Consider the following 19,465-nt stretch of genomic DNA (forward strand, 5'->3'; position numbering starts at 1 on the left):
CGCTGATTTTTGACAATTTTCTTTGCACACGATAGTGTGAATTTCCTTCCATATAAAGCTCATTTTCAGAAGTCTTTCTTGTATGTAAAAAAATATTTTTTTTAATGAATCATTATTTTCCTTATATTAAACTGATTTCTTTGCGTTTAGTTTGCCTAATGAAGGCGACATTTCAAAAAGTATTTAAGAGCACACGAGTTTGACTGAAATACTCGTATCTATATGTTTGTACTTAGATTATCGATTTTTTAAAACATAGTAAAACCAGTTAAGTCTTGCTTAACAGAGCTTTAAGATTAATACCCCATTTGTAACTAAAAAGGCAGTAATATTTTGAAATTATTAAAATAGCCATATGAAAACAAATATAACGATAAGCTTACACTATAAATTATTTATATTATAATTTGTTGGCAAAAGATGTACATGTGAAAATATGTATATACATATGTAGAATGTATGTTATTTTACATTACTTTTACATTAACATTCTTTTTGTAACAGATGAGAAAAATCTGTAAATACACATGGGTATATAAATATATATAAGATTGTTCAATACGTTTTGCGGTTCGATAAGAAAGGACGATGCTAATGCCTACATTTTTTTTTTATATGTTGTTTCACTCTTCATAAAAACGAATGCGAGATTCATTTCAATCTGCCAATTCATTCTTTGTTTACAAACCATTTAGTATCAACGTGTCACAGTATTTTCTACAATGGAAAAAATGAAGTGTTGTGCAGTGATTGAATCTTCATTTTTGGAAGGTTTAAAAGCAAAGGAAATTTATGAACGAATGTTGAAAGTATACATAAATAGACTTTTCGCCAACGATTAGTGCAGTAGAAAGATGAGTTGCTGAATTTAAACGTGGTCGCACAAGCCTTGAAGGCGATCCAACGTCAAAGAAAAAGTACAGGATATCGTATTGGAAAATCGGCGAGTGACTGAAAGAGATTTAGTAAAAGCCCTAGGCATCTCATTGGGCAGTGAGATGGGTTTCAGAAAGATGTGTGCACAATATGTGCCGCATTCCACACAATCGAACAAGAACTCATTGGAATGTGACTTTCTCAGCACATTTAGAGCGTTTTCAAAAGTTTAAAGTGGATTTTGTGCGTGAATTCATCACAATATACCCAAGGCAACATGATCTTAAATCAAAATAAGAGGCTGAAGAGTGATGTGAACCTGGGCATTCGGCTCCGAAACGAGTTCGTATATAGAAATCGGCCAAGAAGGTGTTAGCATCAGTTTTTTGGAATGCGAAAAGAATTTCGATGGTGGATTACTGACAAACTGGTAAAACAATAAATTCTAAATATTATTGTAACATTTTAGCTGGTCGAAAGAAAAATTTTAAATTCTTGAAAAAAGACCCAGTTTGCAAAAAAAAAAATTTTCATCAGGACAACAGTGTCACTAGAGCATTTTGACAATAGCTAAAATCCCTGAATTAAAGTTCCAATTGTTGGAGCACCCACCGTATTCACCAGATTTGGCCACTAGCGACTTCTATCTGTTTCCAGACCTAAAAGAATTCATACGTGGGAAGCCTTTTTCATCAAATAATAAGGTCAAAACAGCTTTGGAAGCGTATTTTGCAACCCTCCCGATTCTCACACCGGGGATGGAATTCATAAATGCGTTGGAACAAATCTATTAACGTTCAGGGAGACTAAACTGAATAATAAAGAGTATTTCAAACCATAAAATTGTACTTTGCTTATCGTACTGTAAAATTTATTGAACAAACTATACTGTATATGTATATGAATAATTCAACGAGTTGTAGGAAGTTGAATACTGTATACTAACTTTTTCTTGAATTTAATATAGCCGGTCGGTCATATGAATCGAAACTCCCTTGAGTTCAAATCGTACATTTATAAGTAGTTATGAAATTAGGTCCATTCGATGAAACTTTTTTAGCGCTAAATTATTCTGAACTGTTTTTTTTTTTTTTTTTGTTTTGAGTGTTTGTTGGCACTAACTTTTATGTACTAAATTATGTAGAGTACACGATTGCGCCTTCCCAACTCGCCGCGAGGTCAGTGTTGCGAATAATACCGACAGCGTTTATTTTTGTTAAATGCGTTTTTACGGTGGTACATTGGAAATACCTGCATAACTGACAAATTATGTATGTAGATGCTAGGTGTGGAGGATGGTTCCGAGTGTAGAAGTCCTCGCAAGTTGTGAAAGTCTTTGGCCACCATTCACTTAGGAGTAGCCAGGATGACTCTTCCGCATACAGTAGAAGCAGCTCACAACTTCCGTGCTTCACCCAATTATCCTCTGGGTAGCTTCCGAACACCCCTGTAGGGGCGAGCCATTGAGAGAATGCAAAAGAGCTCAGAATCGCTGAATGTACGCTTAGTTTGGGAACCGCCATGTAAAAAAGACGCTTGAAAAAGCACCTGAACGTCTGGTCTTTTAATAGGGAAGATGCCTCTGCCCGGCGGGTTGATACCCTCATAGGAGCAAAGACGTACATCACCGCCAGAGATGCGATAAACGAGGCGAGGCGAGAAAATCATTGAATCTTGGGACGTCTACTACAGCTGCCATGTAAAGGAGCGCAAATTCGGTGTCGGGTAAGATGTGCTGAGTGGGAGACTTTGCCGACAAGTATTTCGGTGCGCCAGGGTCTCGCAATAATCCGCATGAAAGCGAGACTCCCCATATATCGCACATTTGCCTACGCCACCATGGAAGAGAAGAACGATGCGCCCAAAGACTGTTTCTATGAGCGCCTGGAACATTCCTAAGAGCGCTGCCAACCCATGACATAAAGGTCGTGCTTGGCGACTTCAATTTCAAGGTAGGTAAGGATAGGACCTTTGGTTCCACAGTCGAAAAATTCAGCCTACAAGGCGAACCATCCGCCAACGGCCTGCGGCTGATCGACTTCGACGGGGCCAGAAATATGGTAGTCTGCAGCACCAGATTCCAGCGCAAAAAAATTCATCAAGCTGCGACGCTGCCTCCTGATTGAAAAATGCAAAACTAGAACGATCATGTTGCAATAGATGGAAGACACACTTCCGGTGTTTTTAATCCGCAGAAAGAAAGGACAAGACCTGTAGGGCCACGACATTGCGAACCAAGTGGAATCGCTTCCGAGAGCTGAGAAAAGAAGGGAGATATATTATTCAACACAATAAACGAGAAGCGGAAGTACGTGAGTGCGAAGAACTTGAAATGCTATCCGAGAATTCTACCAGGAATATTTATTTTATTAAAAAAAAAAGGTTTCAATACCAGTGCGTTTTCGTGTAAGAATTACGGCCTGGTGGCTAACGTCCTGATCACACTTAAGTTATGGAGAGAAAACTTCTCAAGCTTGCTGAATAGCGACAACAGTGGATAGCATAAGAGGGCATTACGCTACTCGACCACGACGAAACGCGAATAGCAATAACGCGACTAAAGAACAGCACAGCCGCGGGAGCCGACGAGCTGCCGGCTGAACTGCTCAAAATGGCGGCGACGAGCTGGTGTGGAGCTGCATGCATCAGCCCCTACAAGGATTTTCCTATAATCTGTGCCAACTACCACGAATTAGTATTACGCATATCGGATGCAGGTTTCTACCGAACGTATTGTACGAAAGACTGAAGATTATCATCAATCAACTGATTAGAGATTATAAGCGTACCTTTATACCTAGAAAATAAACAATTGACCTGATATTCACAATACAGAATAATAATATTCATTCGTGGGTAATATCCGATAACACCAAATTCGACAACTCAAAAGGGATCTAACGAGACTTCAGTACTGTGATCGTATGATTATTCAAAACATTATTTTCAAACTGAACTTACCGCGAGTGCATGTCACCATTCATTATGACAGTACCGTAAATTCATCACGGAAAGCATATTTCGAAAATCTTCCTTGATCACATCAGTCATTAGTAAGCGAGGATTAGTAGAGGAACAGCCTGGACTAAATACAATTCTTATAATGTTTAGCAATCCATTATTGGAGAATTATTATTCGAAATGTAAATGCCTTCTGATTCCATGTAATATGAAAAACCCATAATTATTGTTAGTTCAATTTCCATACAACAAAACTTGGAAATAACTTTTGCTTATTATTATTGCCCAAAGGCGGAGAAACGTCGCCTTGGCTTTAGGATAGTGTAAAAACAAACAAGTAACCGTATTTATTATATACTAATTATGACCATAAGAAATTTCGTTTACTGCGCCAAAGATGACGGCAAATTGAGAAGTGTATTCTGACCACCCGGTAAGTATGCAACGCCTCGTGATCTAGACAGTTGATAGGCAATATCTTCAGCTGCTTCGATACGTCGCAACTCGACCAAACCATCACCAGCTTGACCGAATGCTTTAGCTAAAAGATCTGCAGCCGAGGCATCGCCCTCTGCGGAAATGATGGATGCCAATTTCTGTTGTTCAGCCTTTTCTACTACGAAACGCGCTTTCTCGGCCTCTTGTTGTGCAACTTGTTTCATTTCTACAGCAAGAGTGAATTCCCGGCCGAAAGTCAAATGTGTGAGCGAAATATCATCGAGGATGAAACCGAACTGCCTGGCACGTTCAGTCAATTCTTCTGATACACGTTGTGATACCATCTGCATAAATAATTTTAAGTTTATTTACAAATTAAATAATTTATATATATGTATGGAGACAGCAAACTTACTTCACGTTGGGTAATCAGTTCACCAGCATCGAATTGAGCGACCACAGCTTTAAGCACTTCAGGTGCAATTGATGGAAGAACTCTTTCATCGTAATCTTGACCAAGGATCGTATAAATTTTTGGCAATTGATCCGGAATGGGACGATAAAGAATACGCAATGTGATGTTTACATTCTGCAAATCCTTACTTCCAGTTATAACAGGAACATTTCTAGGCTGGGAGCGGATATCATATATAATGGGACGTTGAACCCATGGAATGAAAAAATGTGTACCCTCGCCTACTACTTCTTGTTGCACGCCAGTAAAGCGGTCAAAGATAACAGCCCGGTGGCCACCGTCAACATTATATAATGCCGAATTTACTACTCCTCCCAGGACAGCAACGCCAAGACCCAGCTGACTAATACGGTTGAAAAATTGTGCTGCCATTTTACCAGTTCCCTTGACCTATTGAAATGTACACCTTTTTAAAATTTTATAATCCGATAAGAAATTCAATTAGCGGCTTATTTCGCCATTTTCTAGGTTAGAACATCATGTTTGCATATCAACAAAGCAGCATGAATATTAAGAGTTCACAAAATCCTATCAATACTTTGATGGGTATTATCGCTAAAACTTTCACAAAAAATAAGCAGTTACCTATTAAAAATTTGATATGAAAACTTCGGACAAACTTGGCCACAAAACGTTCACACACGATGGATGAAGATACACGGAATGTTCTGCAATTACGCTGGAATCGACTATTTTTATCGATATTGTCGAAGTTTTTATTACAAATTTAGCGCTACCGCAACGACTTTTTCGATATCAAATTAGGTACAATTAGACAAGAAATTTGAAATAGGTGTGTTCGCAATGCAATTAATTGGTATGAATTATCACAAATTATAACAAAATCAGAGATATCGTTTGATACTGTGGATATCGTAGCCGTAGTTGGACTGATGAATGCTGTTTCTTCCATATGCGATCAGAAGCAAAATTAAAAGTAGACATTTGGTATTTCAAACGGGAGGTAATTGAATACACTTTTTAAAGATAATATATTTACATTATCTGAAATGGTAAATTTCTGATAAACGTTTAATATAGCTTTCATCGTATTTTTCGTTGTGCTTTTCAAAAATTCAAACAAAAATTAAAGGTAATTACACAAAAAGAAAATATTTTTTTTAACGGTAGTAAAATAGTTTTCAAAATATTAACGCCTTTAAAATGCTTCTATATCTCATTTTGAATTAGCGCCTAAATATTTTAGTACAGTAATAAGCAGTAGAAAAAAAAACTATCGATTACTATATCTTTATTTTTTTATATGACAACCGACATATCAAGGGTTCTACTCTATATTCAACAGGTTCCGGATCATACTCTTGTGCTCTTTATCCGAGAAAAAAACTCGCTACATAGTGAAAGACGACATCAAAAGGTATCATTTGCACACTTCCCTTATGTTAACTTGTTTTAATTTAAATTTTTACTTTTTTTTTTTAAATATAGATTTTTTATTTGTTTACTTACTTTAACAAATAAAAATATATCATGTAAAAACTCGCAACTTCTCTTCAAAACGCTTTGCGCTCTCAACTCTCCTTCATTGCAAAGTTTTCAGATTTGAAAATCTTAAAACATGATGGCTTGTGCAATTGATAACAAACTATAAGTACTTCCAATATTATGTCTAGGATTTACATATTATGAAACACCTAACTACTCGTATATGTTTGTGTGTTCAGTTCTTTCGTGCTCGCATAAGGTTGTAGGAAATACATCAGCTGAACTGTACACATATATGTAGATCAAAAGAAATAATTGAGGTTATACAGTCATTTTGAGGACCTTTTCTTTTCCCCTTACGAAAAATTTTATTGAGTCATGATTGCACGGCCCGTAACCTTGGGCATCTTTTTATTAGTCGAATCTTCAAGTTCCTTTGCTTTATAGTAATGTGGCGCTACTTCCAGCAGCCACTTGCTATCGATTTCAATCACTTGCCGCATATACTCTTTCGTTGTGAACACAAGTTCATGATATAGCAGCCACCTGGGCAGCTCCTCAAAAAGCGACGAATTGGGGTGAATCAAAACAGTTTGATTATGTTTTATTGTCTTATAATTGCCATTTTTCGACAATTTTGCTACATGGTAGAAATACCCGGCTGTGACGGCCTTTCTTACGTTAACCGTCTCGGGCAAACAAGAAACCATGTCGATCTCAACACGCTGCATTAAGCCCACCAATTGTTCGCGAACATCACGAGCGCGTTTCATGGAACGATATTGTATGAAATTTTCGTAACACCATTGTGTGCTATAATCGGTGTCAACCCATTGATTGTAAACCTGCAACAAACTTAGATGGTCACCATGCATGTGATTAAAATTTTTTCGAGCAGTGTCGGCGTGTATTATTTTATCTTTTGGCCGGTAAAAAATGGCGCTGTTCACAGATAACATTGCTGCTATGGACACCAATTCTTCGGAGCACTTATACCTAAAAATATTGAATTAATTAATTGAAGATTTATTATGCATTTTTTAATTACTTTTCGCTCGCCAATAGCATTTTTCCCATCATAGGATCAACTGGAAACTCTGCCATGCGTCTACCTAACTTTGTCAATTCGCCATGATGATTCAAGGCGCCCAGTGCATAAAGCTGTTCCAGAGCTAAAACTAGCGTCTCGTGTGGGGGTGGATCTAAAAAGTCAAAATGTATAAGATCATTGATACCGAGCGCTTTCAGCATTAGCACTGCATTCCCGAGGTTTATGCGTTGAATTTCAGGTACAGTGTTATCTTCCAATTCATGTTTATAAGCCCAAGCGGTGTAAAGACGGAAACATTTACCAGGAGCAGTTCGCCCAGCACGTCCTGCTCGTTGATTTGCTGACGCTTTGGAAATTGGTACAACCATCAATGATTCCATACCCGTACGAGAATTGAAGTTATTCTGCTTAGCAAATCCGGGATCAATCACATATATTATATTATCAATAGTTAACGAAGTTTCCGCTATGTTTGTTGCTAATACAACTTTTCTGGCGTTCGGCGGTGTAGGCTCAAAAATTTTGGATTGCATATCACTAGGCAGATTTGCGTACACTGGTATGATGACCAGTTCACGTATTTTAGACCCGAGTCGCTTTACGCGATCCTGTAAAACTTCTTGGCATGTTTCTATCTCATCTTGACCAGTAAGAAACACCAAAATATCACCCAGGGGTTGAGTAGCATGTATTTGTAAAACCGAAACACAGCAGGCGTCAATGTAATCCGCTTCTGGAGCTTTCGTATAAAATATATCCACCTGTAAATGAACAAGAAGTAATTAAATTGTATTAAACTGCATTTCTTGAAACTATTTTTAATTTTTGTAGCTCACCGGATATCTACGCCCAGGTATACGAAATATGGGTGCATCATCAAAGAACTTTGAAAATTTTTCAGCATCTAATGTCGCGCTGGAAATGAGCAGCTTTAATTCTGGTCGAAAACGCGCTATATCTTTCACAAGGCCAAACAATATGTCTGTATGCAAGGTACGTTCATGAGCTTCATCAATTATCATAACACTGTATGAGGCAAGATCCGGTTCTGATAGAAACTCCCTATGTAACGTACCATCAGTCATGTACTTTAGTACTGTTCGTTCTGTTCAAAGAATTATAGACTTCAGAAAGCAAAAGAAAAAAGTTAAATAAATATTTATACCTGAAGTGCAATCTTCGAAACGGATGCTGTATCCAACTTCATTTCCTAACTTAACACCCATTTCTTCAGCAACACGCGCTGCTACAGACATCGCGGCTACACGTCTCGGCTGAGTACACCCAATTTTCTTTTTATCTTTGGTAAAGCCAGCTTCTACCAAGTACTGAGGGATTTGCGTTGTTTTACCAGAACCAGTTTCTCCCTCAATTATTAAAACCTAAATATTTGTGAATATATGTAACGAAAACGTTTTTATTTTAGAAGAATTTGCGTATCACCTGATGTTCCTTTACAGCCTCTACTAAATCATCTTTAAATGGATATACTGGTAAGGATTTTTGTGTTTCCTCTATTGTCATCCGCTTTCGATCTGCTTCAGATATTTCATCTTTTTTTGGCGAACTATCTTTGGAACCGTCCATTGTAAGCGCTTGTATGAACTCAATTTGATCTTCCAGCAACAGTTCATACTCTTCTTTCATCTTGGCATCTTTGGACCCAAATTGAAACCGTGCAGATGCTAACTGCTCAACTTCCCATTTTTTCTGCTCTGAATTGGGCTGTTTTTCCAGTTCATCCACCTCCACATACTCCTCTTAAAATATGGAAGAATATAAAATTTTATGGAATTTTTTATTAGAAATAAATTTTATACCAAACAAGTTTTGGGAATAATGTATTTTACCACCTTTTGTCGGTGGTCGGAGCTCGAGGAAATTGTCATATAGGTGGACCTACTAAAATTCCCACTAAATAGATCCATTTTTTAAATAATGAATGTACTTGAAGATAAATTGGACATAAAAATTTTTTGGTGAAGCAAAAGTTTAATGCAACAGTTACCTTTTTCGCCTTTTTTTAAGTTTTGAGGAATATGATACCGCTGAATTCTCTCAAGCTCTCGCGCACGTTCATGTTCTTTCGCTATTTGGAGCAACTGCTTTTTGTATTCGCGTTCCTCCCGTTCACGTGAACTTAGACTAGGACGCAAAAACAGATTAGATTAGTTTAAAAATTATTTTCATGCCTTACATTTTGTCGTCAAATAAATATTCGTCATCCAAAATATCCGCCTCGAGTTCAGCTACTTTGTCCTCCTTTCGTTTCTCTAAGTACTTCCGACGAGACTGCACTCGAAGCTGAGGCAGAATTTTGTCCCGATCTTCATGTTCAAGCTTCAGCCTTTTTGCAGCTTCTTCAATAGCTTTTCGACTGGCACTGGATTCCAGTACCTTACGCACCTTACCTTCATCCCGCTTCTTCAGACGCTCAGCGAATTCATCGCGTTCTTTAAGGTCTTTTAACCTGTCTTCTTCCTCACTATCCAATTCTTCGGAACTGGAGCTAGCTGCCCTTTTCTTATTCTTCGACATAACTTCTTTCTTATGTTATTACTGTTATTAGCAAAATATTACAAACAAAAATAATCCTGTCGCACAATCAGTTTGTTATTATAATTTAGGACTGACAAAAACCGTTCAGATTCCCTCTGGTAATCGACTTTTGTGTCAAAATAATCAATTATTAACACCACAACTTTTTGGAATCGATCAAACTCTTCAAGGCGACTTCATACAAGGTGACTTCGGTCATCAACCTTTACATGAATTTTGTTTTTGCAATGTGGTTTGAGTGTCAAAATTTCAACAGCATAGCTTGGCACTTTGACATTCAAGTCATTAAATTATAGAAAAAAATAAATCAGCTATCACACAGAAGTCATCTTGTGTGGGCTCAGCGCTAAAATTCGTTAAAAATATTGAAGGCAAATCTACATACAATTTATCGTCCTTTTGTCGTTCACTTCGCTTAGACAATGAAAGACATAAGCTGTAAAATAAGTAATTTATGTATAGTAACTTTAGCAAAACTCATTACCATATTTACCATAAACACAAAAATGCTAAAGTTAATTTATCTTTAAATTTAACATTTTTTTGAATATTTTTATTTGTTTACATCGCCAACGTACGCGAAAATTCTTTACGCTTTGATTTAGCGTTCGTATTGCTCAACTTTGACTATATGGGCGTCCTCATAGATATATGTGGCTGCTTTCAAAGGAATGCCAACGCAATAGCAAAGTTGTATGTAGACGGATACTATGGAGGTAAAATGTGTACGTGAAGCGGTTTTTGGTTCAAGTTTTAGATGAATACTACATTTAAACGATGTAAACGGCTTTTCAACGAGTCACCCTCAACAAAGTTGGTCGCCCGTCAACTTTGAACCCTTCAACTTTTTGTTCTTTGAACAACCCTACCCTAACCACAAATAATTCGTACCCCTACCATTTTTTCTCATATTCATATTTCAAACGCAATGCAAGCCCATTATTTATTAATATATTCCATAGAAAATACACTTTTTTTAAATACATACTTTTATTTTATGCTGAATCGCTTGATGCAGGGCCATTTGGTTTGAAACACCATGATAGGAAAATAGCGGACGCCCTTCGACAATGACAAACCTGAGTGTATTTCTGTCATGAGAAAACTCGACATAAAAACTCTCCCTTGTTTGGAGCCGGCTTAAATTCGAGTATTCCTTCATTTGTCGAACAACATCCAGACGCACACCACAAATAAAGGGGGAGCTCGGCCAAACATCCAATAAAAGGTGTAGGCGCCAATTATATATTTATATAATAGATATTTGTAGTCTAGTTTTAATGTCGATTCCCGTTTAATTAACCAAAGAAAGTTTCAAGTTTATTTGTACCTCTTTGAGAAAATATTCTTTTCCAGGCAAGGCGGCTATCCAATTATATACCAAGATATGCAACGATGTTCTCGTCGACCTTAGAAATGATGAATGAAAGCAAATACATTTAAGTTTTTATAGTAAAATATATTTATACCAAATAAAAATACATTATATATTTTGTTTATATTATTCTATGTAAACAAAAGGCCGCAAGCTGATTTTTTCTTACAAATTTTCATTATTTTATTTACTGCCAAATTTAATCGCTCTAAGTTTTCGACTGCGACGTTTTTCCCCCCTAAAGTAAAGCAATATTTTATTTTAGAGTGAACATTTTTATTATAGAGTAAAACATTTTCCATAAACTAAAAAATTATCGAATGTTTAGACACATTATAAGTAGCAATCCTAGACAAGATTTAGTAAAGTTTATTTTCAATGCGCATTTTAGTTATTGAAATATGGAAATAAATAACAACACTTAGCAAAATATTTTGCTGAAAATTTCAACTGGTGCGATATTGAATGATACAAAATTATCGATTTTACAGAACTATTTGTTGTTAATAACTTTTGAACGAAAACAATTTGAATAGGGACCACAAAACGCGTCGATTTGCACCCTTATTTAAGATTTTTGATCAATTTTTGGCAACCAATTTTAATAAATTTGCGCTCCTTCAGCTTATTAATACTGGGGCTAATTCGCACCGAATACCATCCGTATTGTGCGGAAGCTACTCTATACTTCTTGATTGGTACCCCCTTCCACTTTTTTTGATAAACTTACAGTCTTTGTAAGGAGACCAATTTTCTTACAGAATAGTTTAAATGTTGTTAAGGATCTTTGTATTATGAAATATTGTTATTATTGTAAATTTATACTAGTATGGTAAAACGTTTTTTTCCAAGTTGTGGGCTTTTTGAAACTCAAACGTTGGCAACACTACTTAAACGAAACGTGGTAGTGCGTTTCACTTTCTTTAGTACTTCATTTCATTGGAGCTGATGCAATTTTATTTCCAGTTGGTATAGTTTTCACAATGGCCTCCGAAGTTTCTGCAATTGGTAATTAATAATAAATAGAACCAACAAATTTGATAATTCGTTTTTTATACCTTTTTCTCAAAACAAGATGGAATTTATACTTCTGAAAAGAATGGTAGTGACGAAAATGGCAATGGCACGAAAGAAAATCCATACAAAACAATACTACAAGCAATGCGTCATGCAAAAGCTGAGCCCTTCCCTACAATATACGTCGATAGCAAAGATTTAAAAGCTGAAAGTCAATACGAGGTGGCTGCGAAATCACAGTTGAAAAAAATACTTAAAATTTTTACACGGGAAAGCTATAAGAATGTAGAAAAACAACAAAGAGAATCCGAAGATGCGGAGAAGCGAGCGCAAAACTTGGAGGAGGCTCGGAAAATTAAGATTTCTGAGGATACTAGCCTACCAGTGGCACGTAAAATAAAAATTTGTCACGGTGAGGAATATCGTGGTGAACGCGTTAAGATTTACGGTTGGTTGCATCGTTTGCGTCGACAGGGAAAAGGCTTAATTTTCATAACCTTACGAGATGGTACAGGATTTCTTCAGTGCGTGCTTGTAGATCGGCTCTGCCAAACCTATGAAGCTCTTGTATTAACTACAGAGAGCTCTGTACTCTTATTCGGGGTACTGAAGCCGGTACCTGCTGGCAAATCGGTAAGAAATTGGATAGCATGTTTTGCGACAATGGCTGATATTAATTTTAGGCACCAGGTGGACATGAATTGATTGTGGATTACTGGGAATTAATTGGCTTGGCCCCAGCTGGAGGAGCGGAAAGCATTTTAAATGAAGAGGCTCATCCAGATGTGCAGTTGGACAATCGCCACATTATGATTCGCGGTGAAAACACATCCAAGGTGTTGAAAATGAGATCGGTAGTAATGCAAGCTTTTCGTGGACACTTTTTCGACCATGACTATATCGAAGTGTCACCGCCAACTTTAGTGCAGACACAAGTTGAAGGAGGATCTACCCTATTTAAGTTGCAATATTTTAGGTGAGGTTGAATTAATTTAATTTTAAATTTTTGCTATTGAAAAAAAAATTAATAAATGACATATTAATCACATACAACATTAAAACCTCGAGGATCTAAAAATAATATATTCGAAAATGTAGAAAATTTTTTAAATCGTGTGAAACAAAATCGGTGCTCATCTAATTTGTCACTAATAGTATTTACCTTATCACTTATATATTTTACAAGTTCAGGTATTCTTCGGAGATAATCATTGTTGATATTGAATGAAAATTATTATAAAATATTATCCATTTCTTAAAATACGCTGTTGAATGTTTTTTCAATGAATTTCTATTTGTATAATTTCAGTGAGGAGGCATACCTAACTCAAAGTTCTCAGCTATATTTGGAGACTTGCTTGCCAGCACTTGGAGATGTTTTCTGTATTGCGCAGAGTTATCGTGCAGAGCAAAGCCGAACACGGCGTCACTTAGCCGAATATACGCATATTGAAGCCGAATGTCCTTTCGCTACATTCGAGGACTTATTGAATCGATTAGAGGATTTAGTGTGCGATGTGGTGGATCGAATTTTAAAATCGCCATGGGGGCACATTGTGCAAGAACTCAACCCTGACTTTAAACCCCCAAAAAGACCTTTCCGGCGCATGAACTATGCCGATGCTATTAAATGGTTAAAAGAAAACAATGTGACTAAAGATGATGGTACCTTCTATGAATTTGGCGAGGTATTTAATTATTATAGCATTATTATTGTTAAGTTCTGGTAACAGTTTCGTTTTTCTTTCCCAACAGGACATACCGGAAGCTCCAGAACGCAAAATGACTGATACAATTAACGAACCAATTATGCTATGCCGCTTTCCTGTAGCTATTAAATCATTCTACATGTCAAAATGTGCGGAAGATCCTAACTTGACCGAGAGCGTCGATGTACTTCTGCCCAATGTTGGCGAGATTGTTGGTGGTTCTATGAGGATAAATGACTATGACGAGTTGCTGAAAGGTTACGCTCGTGAAGGGATTGATCCAACTCCGTATTATTGGTATACTGATCAACGAGTGTACGGCACTCAACCACATGGCGGTTATGGTTTAGGGCTTGAACGTTTCCTCTGCTGGTTACTCAATCGCTATCATATTCGAGAAGTTTGCCTCTATCCTCGTTTCCTAGACCGTTGCAAACCATAAAGTCATAGAATTTCGTGTATATCAAAAATAATACAGCATATTGTTTGCATTTAAAAACTGGAATTATTTATAAAATATCCATGCGCTAAAACATGTTTTATTTGCATTTAGACGGTACTTAAAATCAGTTATTCGTCAAAAATTTCTTTACTAAGATCGCTAGTATCCAAATTGTCCTCAAAAGTTGCATCGCCCTCAGAATCTTCCTGCAAAAAAGCAATATTAACAATTTAAATATAATAGATGCTAGTAATAGCATACCAAATTATCGACTGGGTCCAACTCTGCGTGGATCTGCCCTTTGCGATAATGGTTTCGCAATAACTCTTTAATACAGTTACTCATTACTTGACGCACTTGCAAGTCGAAACCGGCCGGTAACCACCCAGTCTTCTCGTTGCATATTGCTCCCGTTCGTGGAGAGGGTATTTTTTCTATCATCTCTTGAATTTTAGGCATATGAATATCACAATACTAAATGTAATTGAGAAATAAAGCATTGTTACAAGTACGAAGGTAGTAAATAAATATTCCATTGCTTACTCGCAAAATACACTGCCTAGAACGAGGTAGTTTGTTTTCCTCGAAATATGGATAGTTTATGTCTTGGACCATTTCATTTAATTCGTATGGACTCTCATTTTGCTTTTTGAGCTGATCTTTCCTGTTCGCCACCTTATAGGTATGTTTATATTAATAATTAAGATTCTAAATGTTAAGCTCATTAAAATACTTACGAATTCCGACATTCCTGAGCGAAAGCGTAATCGATAATCGAATGTTTGGTAATAACGACTTTTAAAGTCTCTACGTGGATCATAGCCATAGCGTACATATAGCGTTCGCCATGGACCCGTCGAAAAGTAGTAAGACAAAGATGGTACAATACATTTTAACTTTTCATTGGATACGCCCGATTCGTAAAGCAACGCAATTCGTGTCCAAATTGGGCATTCCTCAAATAGCTATGATATTAAAGAAATATATGTATGTAAGTACTTTGCAATAGAATAAATTAATTTAAATTTTTTTTCATAATATAGGGTTGGTTACTTAAGGGGTTATATACAGTTAGAAATTTCAATTTTTTTATTTAATTTTTTTAATGTACATAAAGGGTTTTCCAATAACAGGTGTTATGAATGACTTGATAGCGCTATCGAGAGATGATTAACGATTTTTTATGCTCGGAATTGAATGGTATAGATCTGGACAACGTTTATTTTCAACAAGACGGCGCTACGTGCTGCTTGTGTGGCCATTGATCTTTTACGGGAAAAGTTTCCGGACCGTGTTATCTCTCGAAGAGGTTATTTTCCACTATTAATGGCATATCTTCCTCTTTATAATCAAATAAACATGCGATCACTTATATTAAAAAATAGCAATTTTCTTCAATATCAAAATAATACCTCTTATTGGAATACACACTTTATGTTTAAGAATACACACAGAAAATTTAATATCGTTCCGGTGAATATTTTCGAAGCTACACGCAAATTTTAAAAGGCGTTTCCGAGTGCTTGAATGTGCTTTTCAAACTTTAAACGCGTTTTTCTCAAAATGGTGTTTTCAAAGTCGGTGACGAATATTATTCGAGAACGGCTTAACCGATTAGTCTCAAATTTTAACATTTTTTTAGTAAGTAATCGAAGTTTTCTTACTGATAAATATATATTTTTTTTTTTTTATAAAAATTTAAGGCCGAAATTTAGTTCAAAAATCGATTTTTTTTTTGAGAAACAGCTACTTTGTTAAAAAAATTTATATTGCTTATACCTTCGATTAATTACTAGATTTAACATTACTTCAAAGAAATCTGTTTGGTTTTTTAATTTAAGAGGATCTAGTTCAGAGATATAGAGGTCACCGCAAAACGTCTTTTTTGAGAGGAGCTTCCGGAGATCAGCTGTAGCTCCTTTCCAAATAAATATTTTTACTAATACTAAGTTGTTGTTGTTGTAGTAGCATAAGCATTCCCCATACTTACATACGAGGAATGCTGCTGGAGTGACAGTCCTTGGCCGGATATAAATCCGGGTCGTTTCGGTAACGTAGAACCGACTGTCGTGGAAACGACTAATACTAAGTTTTAAAATACAGTTAAAAGATAGCATAATATGTTAAACGAAAAAATTCTGGAGAATTCGTTTTTTTCGGTCTTCTAACTGTATATAACCCCTTAATATAAATATTTATTTTATTCGATGCGTATAAAAAGGGATTTCGAAAGGCGGGAGCTCGATGGCAGATAAGAATTTTGTGGTTGTTGTAACAGCATGAATCCGGGTTGTTGTTGTTGTTGTAGCAGCATAAACATTCCCCATACGAATACAGAGAATGCTGCCGAAGTCCTTGACCGGATATAAATCCGGTCGTTCCGATTACGTCGAAACGACTGTAGTGAGAACGCATAATTCCGGGTCGTGGTAGCTCAGCTTCGCGACATACAGTGACAAAACAGAGTAAATTTCTGCCATATAAAAGTTTGTTATAAACTTTCCCTCCTCTTATTTGCTATCGCTTCCTATCTTAGTTCATTAATTTTTTTATCCAATTTGTTCCATTAAAATTACTTCAAAACAATACGTACTAGTAGCCCAGTGGCTCCTGTGGTAAACTGAGTTTACTAAAACTGGTCTTGAAGGTTTTTTTTCGCACCGTTAATGCTGTAATCGGATACCCGCCATTATTGCGTATGAAGATTTCGAGTAGTTTTGTAAGATCGACGTGATGCCGACACTGACTATTACTTTCTGCACAATTTAATAAGCAGGATATTGCTTATCCTAATTCTGAAGTCCGCTCGATACTAACAACGATATACAAAATATAAAGGTGGCGCCCATCTTGCGCCACTATTGTGTAAGTGGTGTCACATTTATACAATTTATTCGTGTGTTTGTGTAATTTTTTCCTATTCGCATTTTCGCAATTCCCGCACGCAACTGCACCAGTGTGACGTCACGTTTCGCTGATGGGGAGCAATCCTGTATTCTATCATTCTTGTTATCAAACCTCAAACTTAATTCGTGTTTTTTCCCCTCCAGCGAAGCTATATACATTTTTTACTCACACATACCTTAATATAAAAATATTAAAGTGTAGGCATGCACTTACGGCTTTAACTTTCTGTAATTGCTCATCAGATACATATTTGATTCTCATTCTTTTGACAATTTGCAGATCTGCACGTTCTGGAAAACCATCAGTCATACTAAATGCGACAACGTCGCGACTATCGTATGAAGATTTTTGTATCACACCCAGCACATCATGTTGGCCGTCATCTTGTTGGTCGGCACGAAATATAGTAGAATTAATTGTATCGACACGAGCAAAGATTTGTGGTAAACTTAGTAATGGCACATCTGTTTGCCTGAAAAAGTCGAATTTGTAATAACTTCAATAACACTGTTGAATTATAAGTTTACTTACGAAAAATAATTTGTATTGGTTACAGACTGAGGAATTATGCTGGATAAATTGAACGTCAAGTTTTCCGTTCTATTTGGATCATTGTGCAAGGGTAGATACTGGAAATCACATAAACCTGTTCATATAAAAACTATCAGATTACGAATGTATGATTCAAAATACTTACAGTTAAAAGTAAAACTTCTTTTGCAATGTCCAAGGATGCACAGTTGGTATTCAGAAGGTTGGTTTCGATGTTTTTTAGAGCGCCGTACTTTAACAGATATTAGCAACCCGGCTCCTTGCACTGCATCACCGCCGGCTACTTTGTTAAACGGATTTTTCGGATGGAAACGAAGCTCTAAGCGTTTCTGTTCACTTCCCAACGCCTAAAATTAATTGGAGTTGTTGAAAATTGTCTTTATGTACCTACGTATATGCATCATATAAATATTTATTGAATCATGTATTATCTGTATATACTTCAAAATAAAGATTATTTTCAAAATCTCAAATTCCACTTACGAGTGAAAGCATATGGAAATGTCAACTCTCCGATACAAACTAGCTCGGTGATATATCACGACCATCCGCGGTTAAGGCACTTTTGAATACATTTTTTCGATAATGAACATCTAGCTTAAAAAATTATCTATCACTTACCTGAGAGACATTGGTAATACCCCCTAGTGTTGCTAACATTCGGTTTAAATTAACAAGTTTTGCTGGATATTCAATCACTTCCAACTCTTTATTTGAAGAAAAATTCACCTGTGCCGTTGTCATATTGAGAATTAAAATCTTAGACAAATGACTTGTTTACATTAGCGATGGAGAAAACATCGATTGCACTAGAAATTCATAGGTGTTTTTGCAAATATGTCAAACATAAATGGTTGATTGCGACTATCGATATCTCCATTGTGCACCGTAATGTTATGTTCCCACAGCACGTAATTCGCTCTCTTGTAATTCGCCTGTGATTATCCTGTTTCAATTGGTTATTAAAATCACTCTAAATTTGATGGCAGAACTGAAAATATGCGGGGGAAAAAAAGAAACAAACGAAAACAAGCAAAATCCCTGTAAGCATTATTAAAATTAGACAGGCACACTTTTTATTGATTCTTGTGTGCAGAATTTTTTATAATTTATTCTTATTTAATCCAAATTCTCACTTGTGGTGCTGTTCTTCTTTTTATAAAATTTTGCTATATTGAATCAATAAACCGCAATTTTGCCCATCCACCAGCTGCCATATACGCCTCACACCCCTATTTCCCTGTTGGCAAAACTTTTTGTATTCAGCGCTCTACCAGAGTTCCTCTACACATTTCTTGATATCAAAAATGCAACACTACCTTACAAAAGAAATCATTTTTTCCGAAATTCCCTCACCACAAGGGAGCGGAGTACGATGTTGCGTGAACTAGCAGATGCAGACATCGCATGGGACTGCGCAAAAACATCAGCCCAGACCCGTGTACAATGAAAGAATCTTATAAAAAAAAAAACAAAAAGAAATGTCGTTTTAGTTTTTCCTAGCAAATCTTCCATGATAAGCGGGTTTTTTTATATATTTGAGATCCTTATTTCATCGTTCAATTTTAAAGTAATTTTCTGCACAAGCCCTATAATACAGATCTTTTATTTTTCTGTTAATTTACAAGAAAGCCCCGCTCTGCGCCTTGAAGTTTTA

General features: G+C 36.4%; 4 protein-coding genes across 4 annotated transcripts; 1 reads left to right on the plus strand and 3 right to left on the minus strand.

The window, feature by feature from the left end:
* Window positions 1-4,060: 4,060 nt before the first annotated feature.
* On the minus strand, window positions 4,061-5,444 carry LOC128863129 (protein l(2)37Cc). The gene is made up of 3 exons (XM_054102086.1): window positions 5,336-5,444; window positions 4,691-5,140; window positions 4,061-4,619 (listed from the first exon to the last, which is right to left on the minus strand). Exons 2-3 carry the CDS (start codon window positions 5,120-5,122, stop codon window positions 4,221-4,223), a joined length of 831 nt encoding a protein of 276 aa, XP_053958061.1. The 5' UTR covers window positions 5,123-5,140; window positions 5,336-5,444; the 3' UTR covers window positions 4,061-4,220.
* A 901-nt stretch (window positions 5,445-6,345) lies between these two features.
* Window positions 6,346-9,892, minus strand: LOC128863128 (pre-mRNA-splicing factor ATP-dependent RNA helicase DHX16). Its single transcript, XM_054102085.1, has 7 exons — window positions 9,445-9,892; window positions 9,256-9,392; window positions 8,691-9,007; window positions 8,413-8,629; window positions 8,084-8,352; window positions 7,245-8,008; window positions 6,346-7,192 (listed from the first exon to the last, which is right to left on the minus strand). The coding sequence occupies exons 1-7, from the start codon at window positions 9,783-9,785 to the stop codon at window positions 6,565-6,567; spliced, it is 2,673 nt and encodes an 890-aa protein (XP_053958060.1). The 5' UTR covers window positions 9,786-9,892; the 3' UTR covers window positions 6,346-6,564.
* A 2,187-nt stretch (window positions 9,893-12,079) lies between these two features.
* LOC128863224 (asparagine--tRNA ligase, cytoplasmic) lies at window positions 12,080-14,417 on the plus strand. Its single transcript, XM_054102274.1, has 5 exons — window positions 12,080-12,189; window positions 12,257-12,831; window positions 12,882-13,174; window positions 13,508-13,886; window positions 13,954-14,417. Exons 1-5 carry the CDS (start codon window positions 12,165-12,167, stop codon window positions 14,347-14,349), a joined length of 1,668 nt encoding a protein of 555 aa, XP_053958249.1. The 5' UTR covers window positions 12,080-12,164; the 3' UTR covers window positions 14,350-14,417.
* Window positions 13,793-18,637, minus strand: LOC128863225 (general transcription factor 3C polypeptide 5). The gene is made up of 8 exons (XM_054102276.1): window positions 18,430-18,637; window positions 17,954-18,155; window positions 17,788-17,902; window positions 17,470-17,728; window positions 15,087-15,314; window positions 14,893-15,024; window positions 14,611-14,823; window positions 13,793-14,555 (listed from the first exon to the last, which is right to left on the minus strand). Exons 1-8 carry the CDS (start codon window positions 18,550-18,552, stop codon window positions 14,478-14,480), a joined length of 1,350 nt encoding a protein of 449 aa, XP_053958251.1. The 5' UTR covers window positions 18,553-18,637; the 3' UTR covers window positions 13,793-14,477.
* Window positions 18,638-19,465: the final 828 nt, after the last annotated feature.

The sequence above is a fragment of the Anastrepha ludens genome, chromosome 5 (genome assembly GCF_028408465.1).
Source record: "Anastrepha ludens isolate Willacy chromosome 5, idAnaLude1.1, whole genome shotgun sequence".
Lineage (NCBI taxonomy): Eukaryota > Metazoa > Arthropoda > Insecta > Diptera > Tephritidae > Anastrepha > Anastrepha ludens.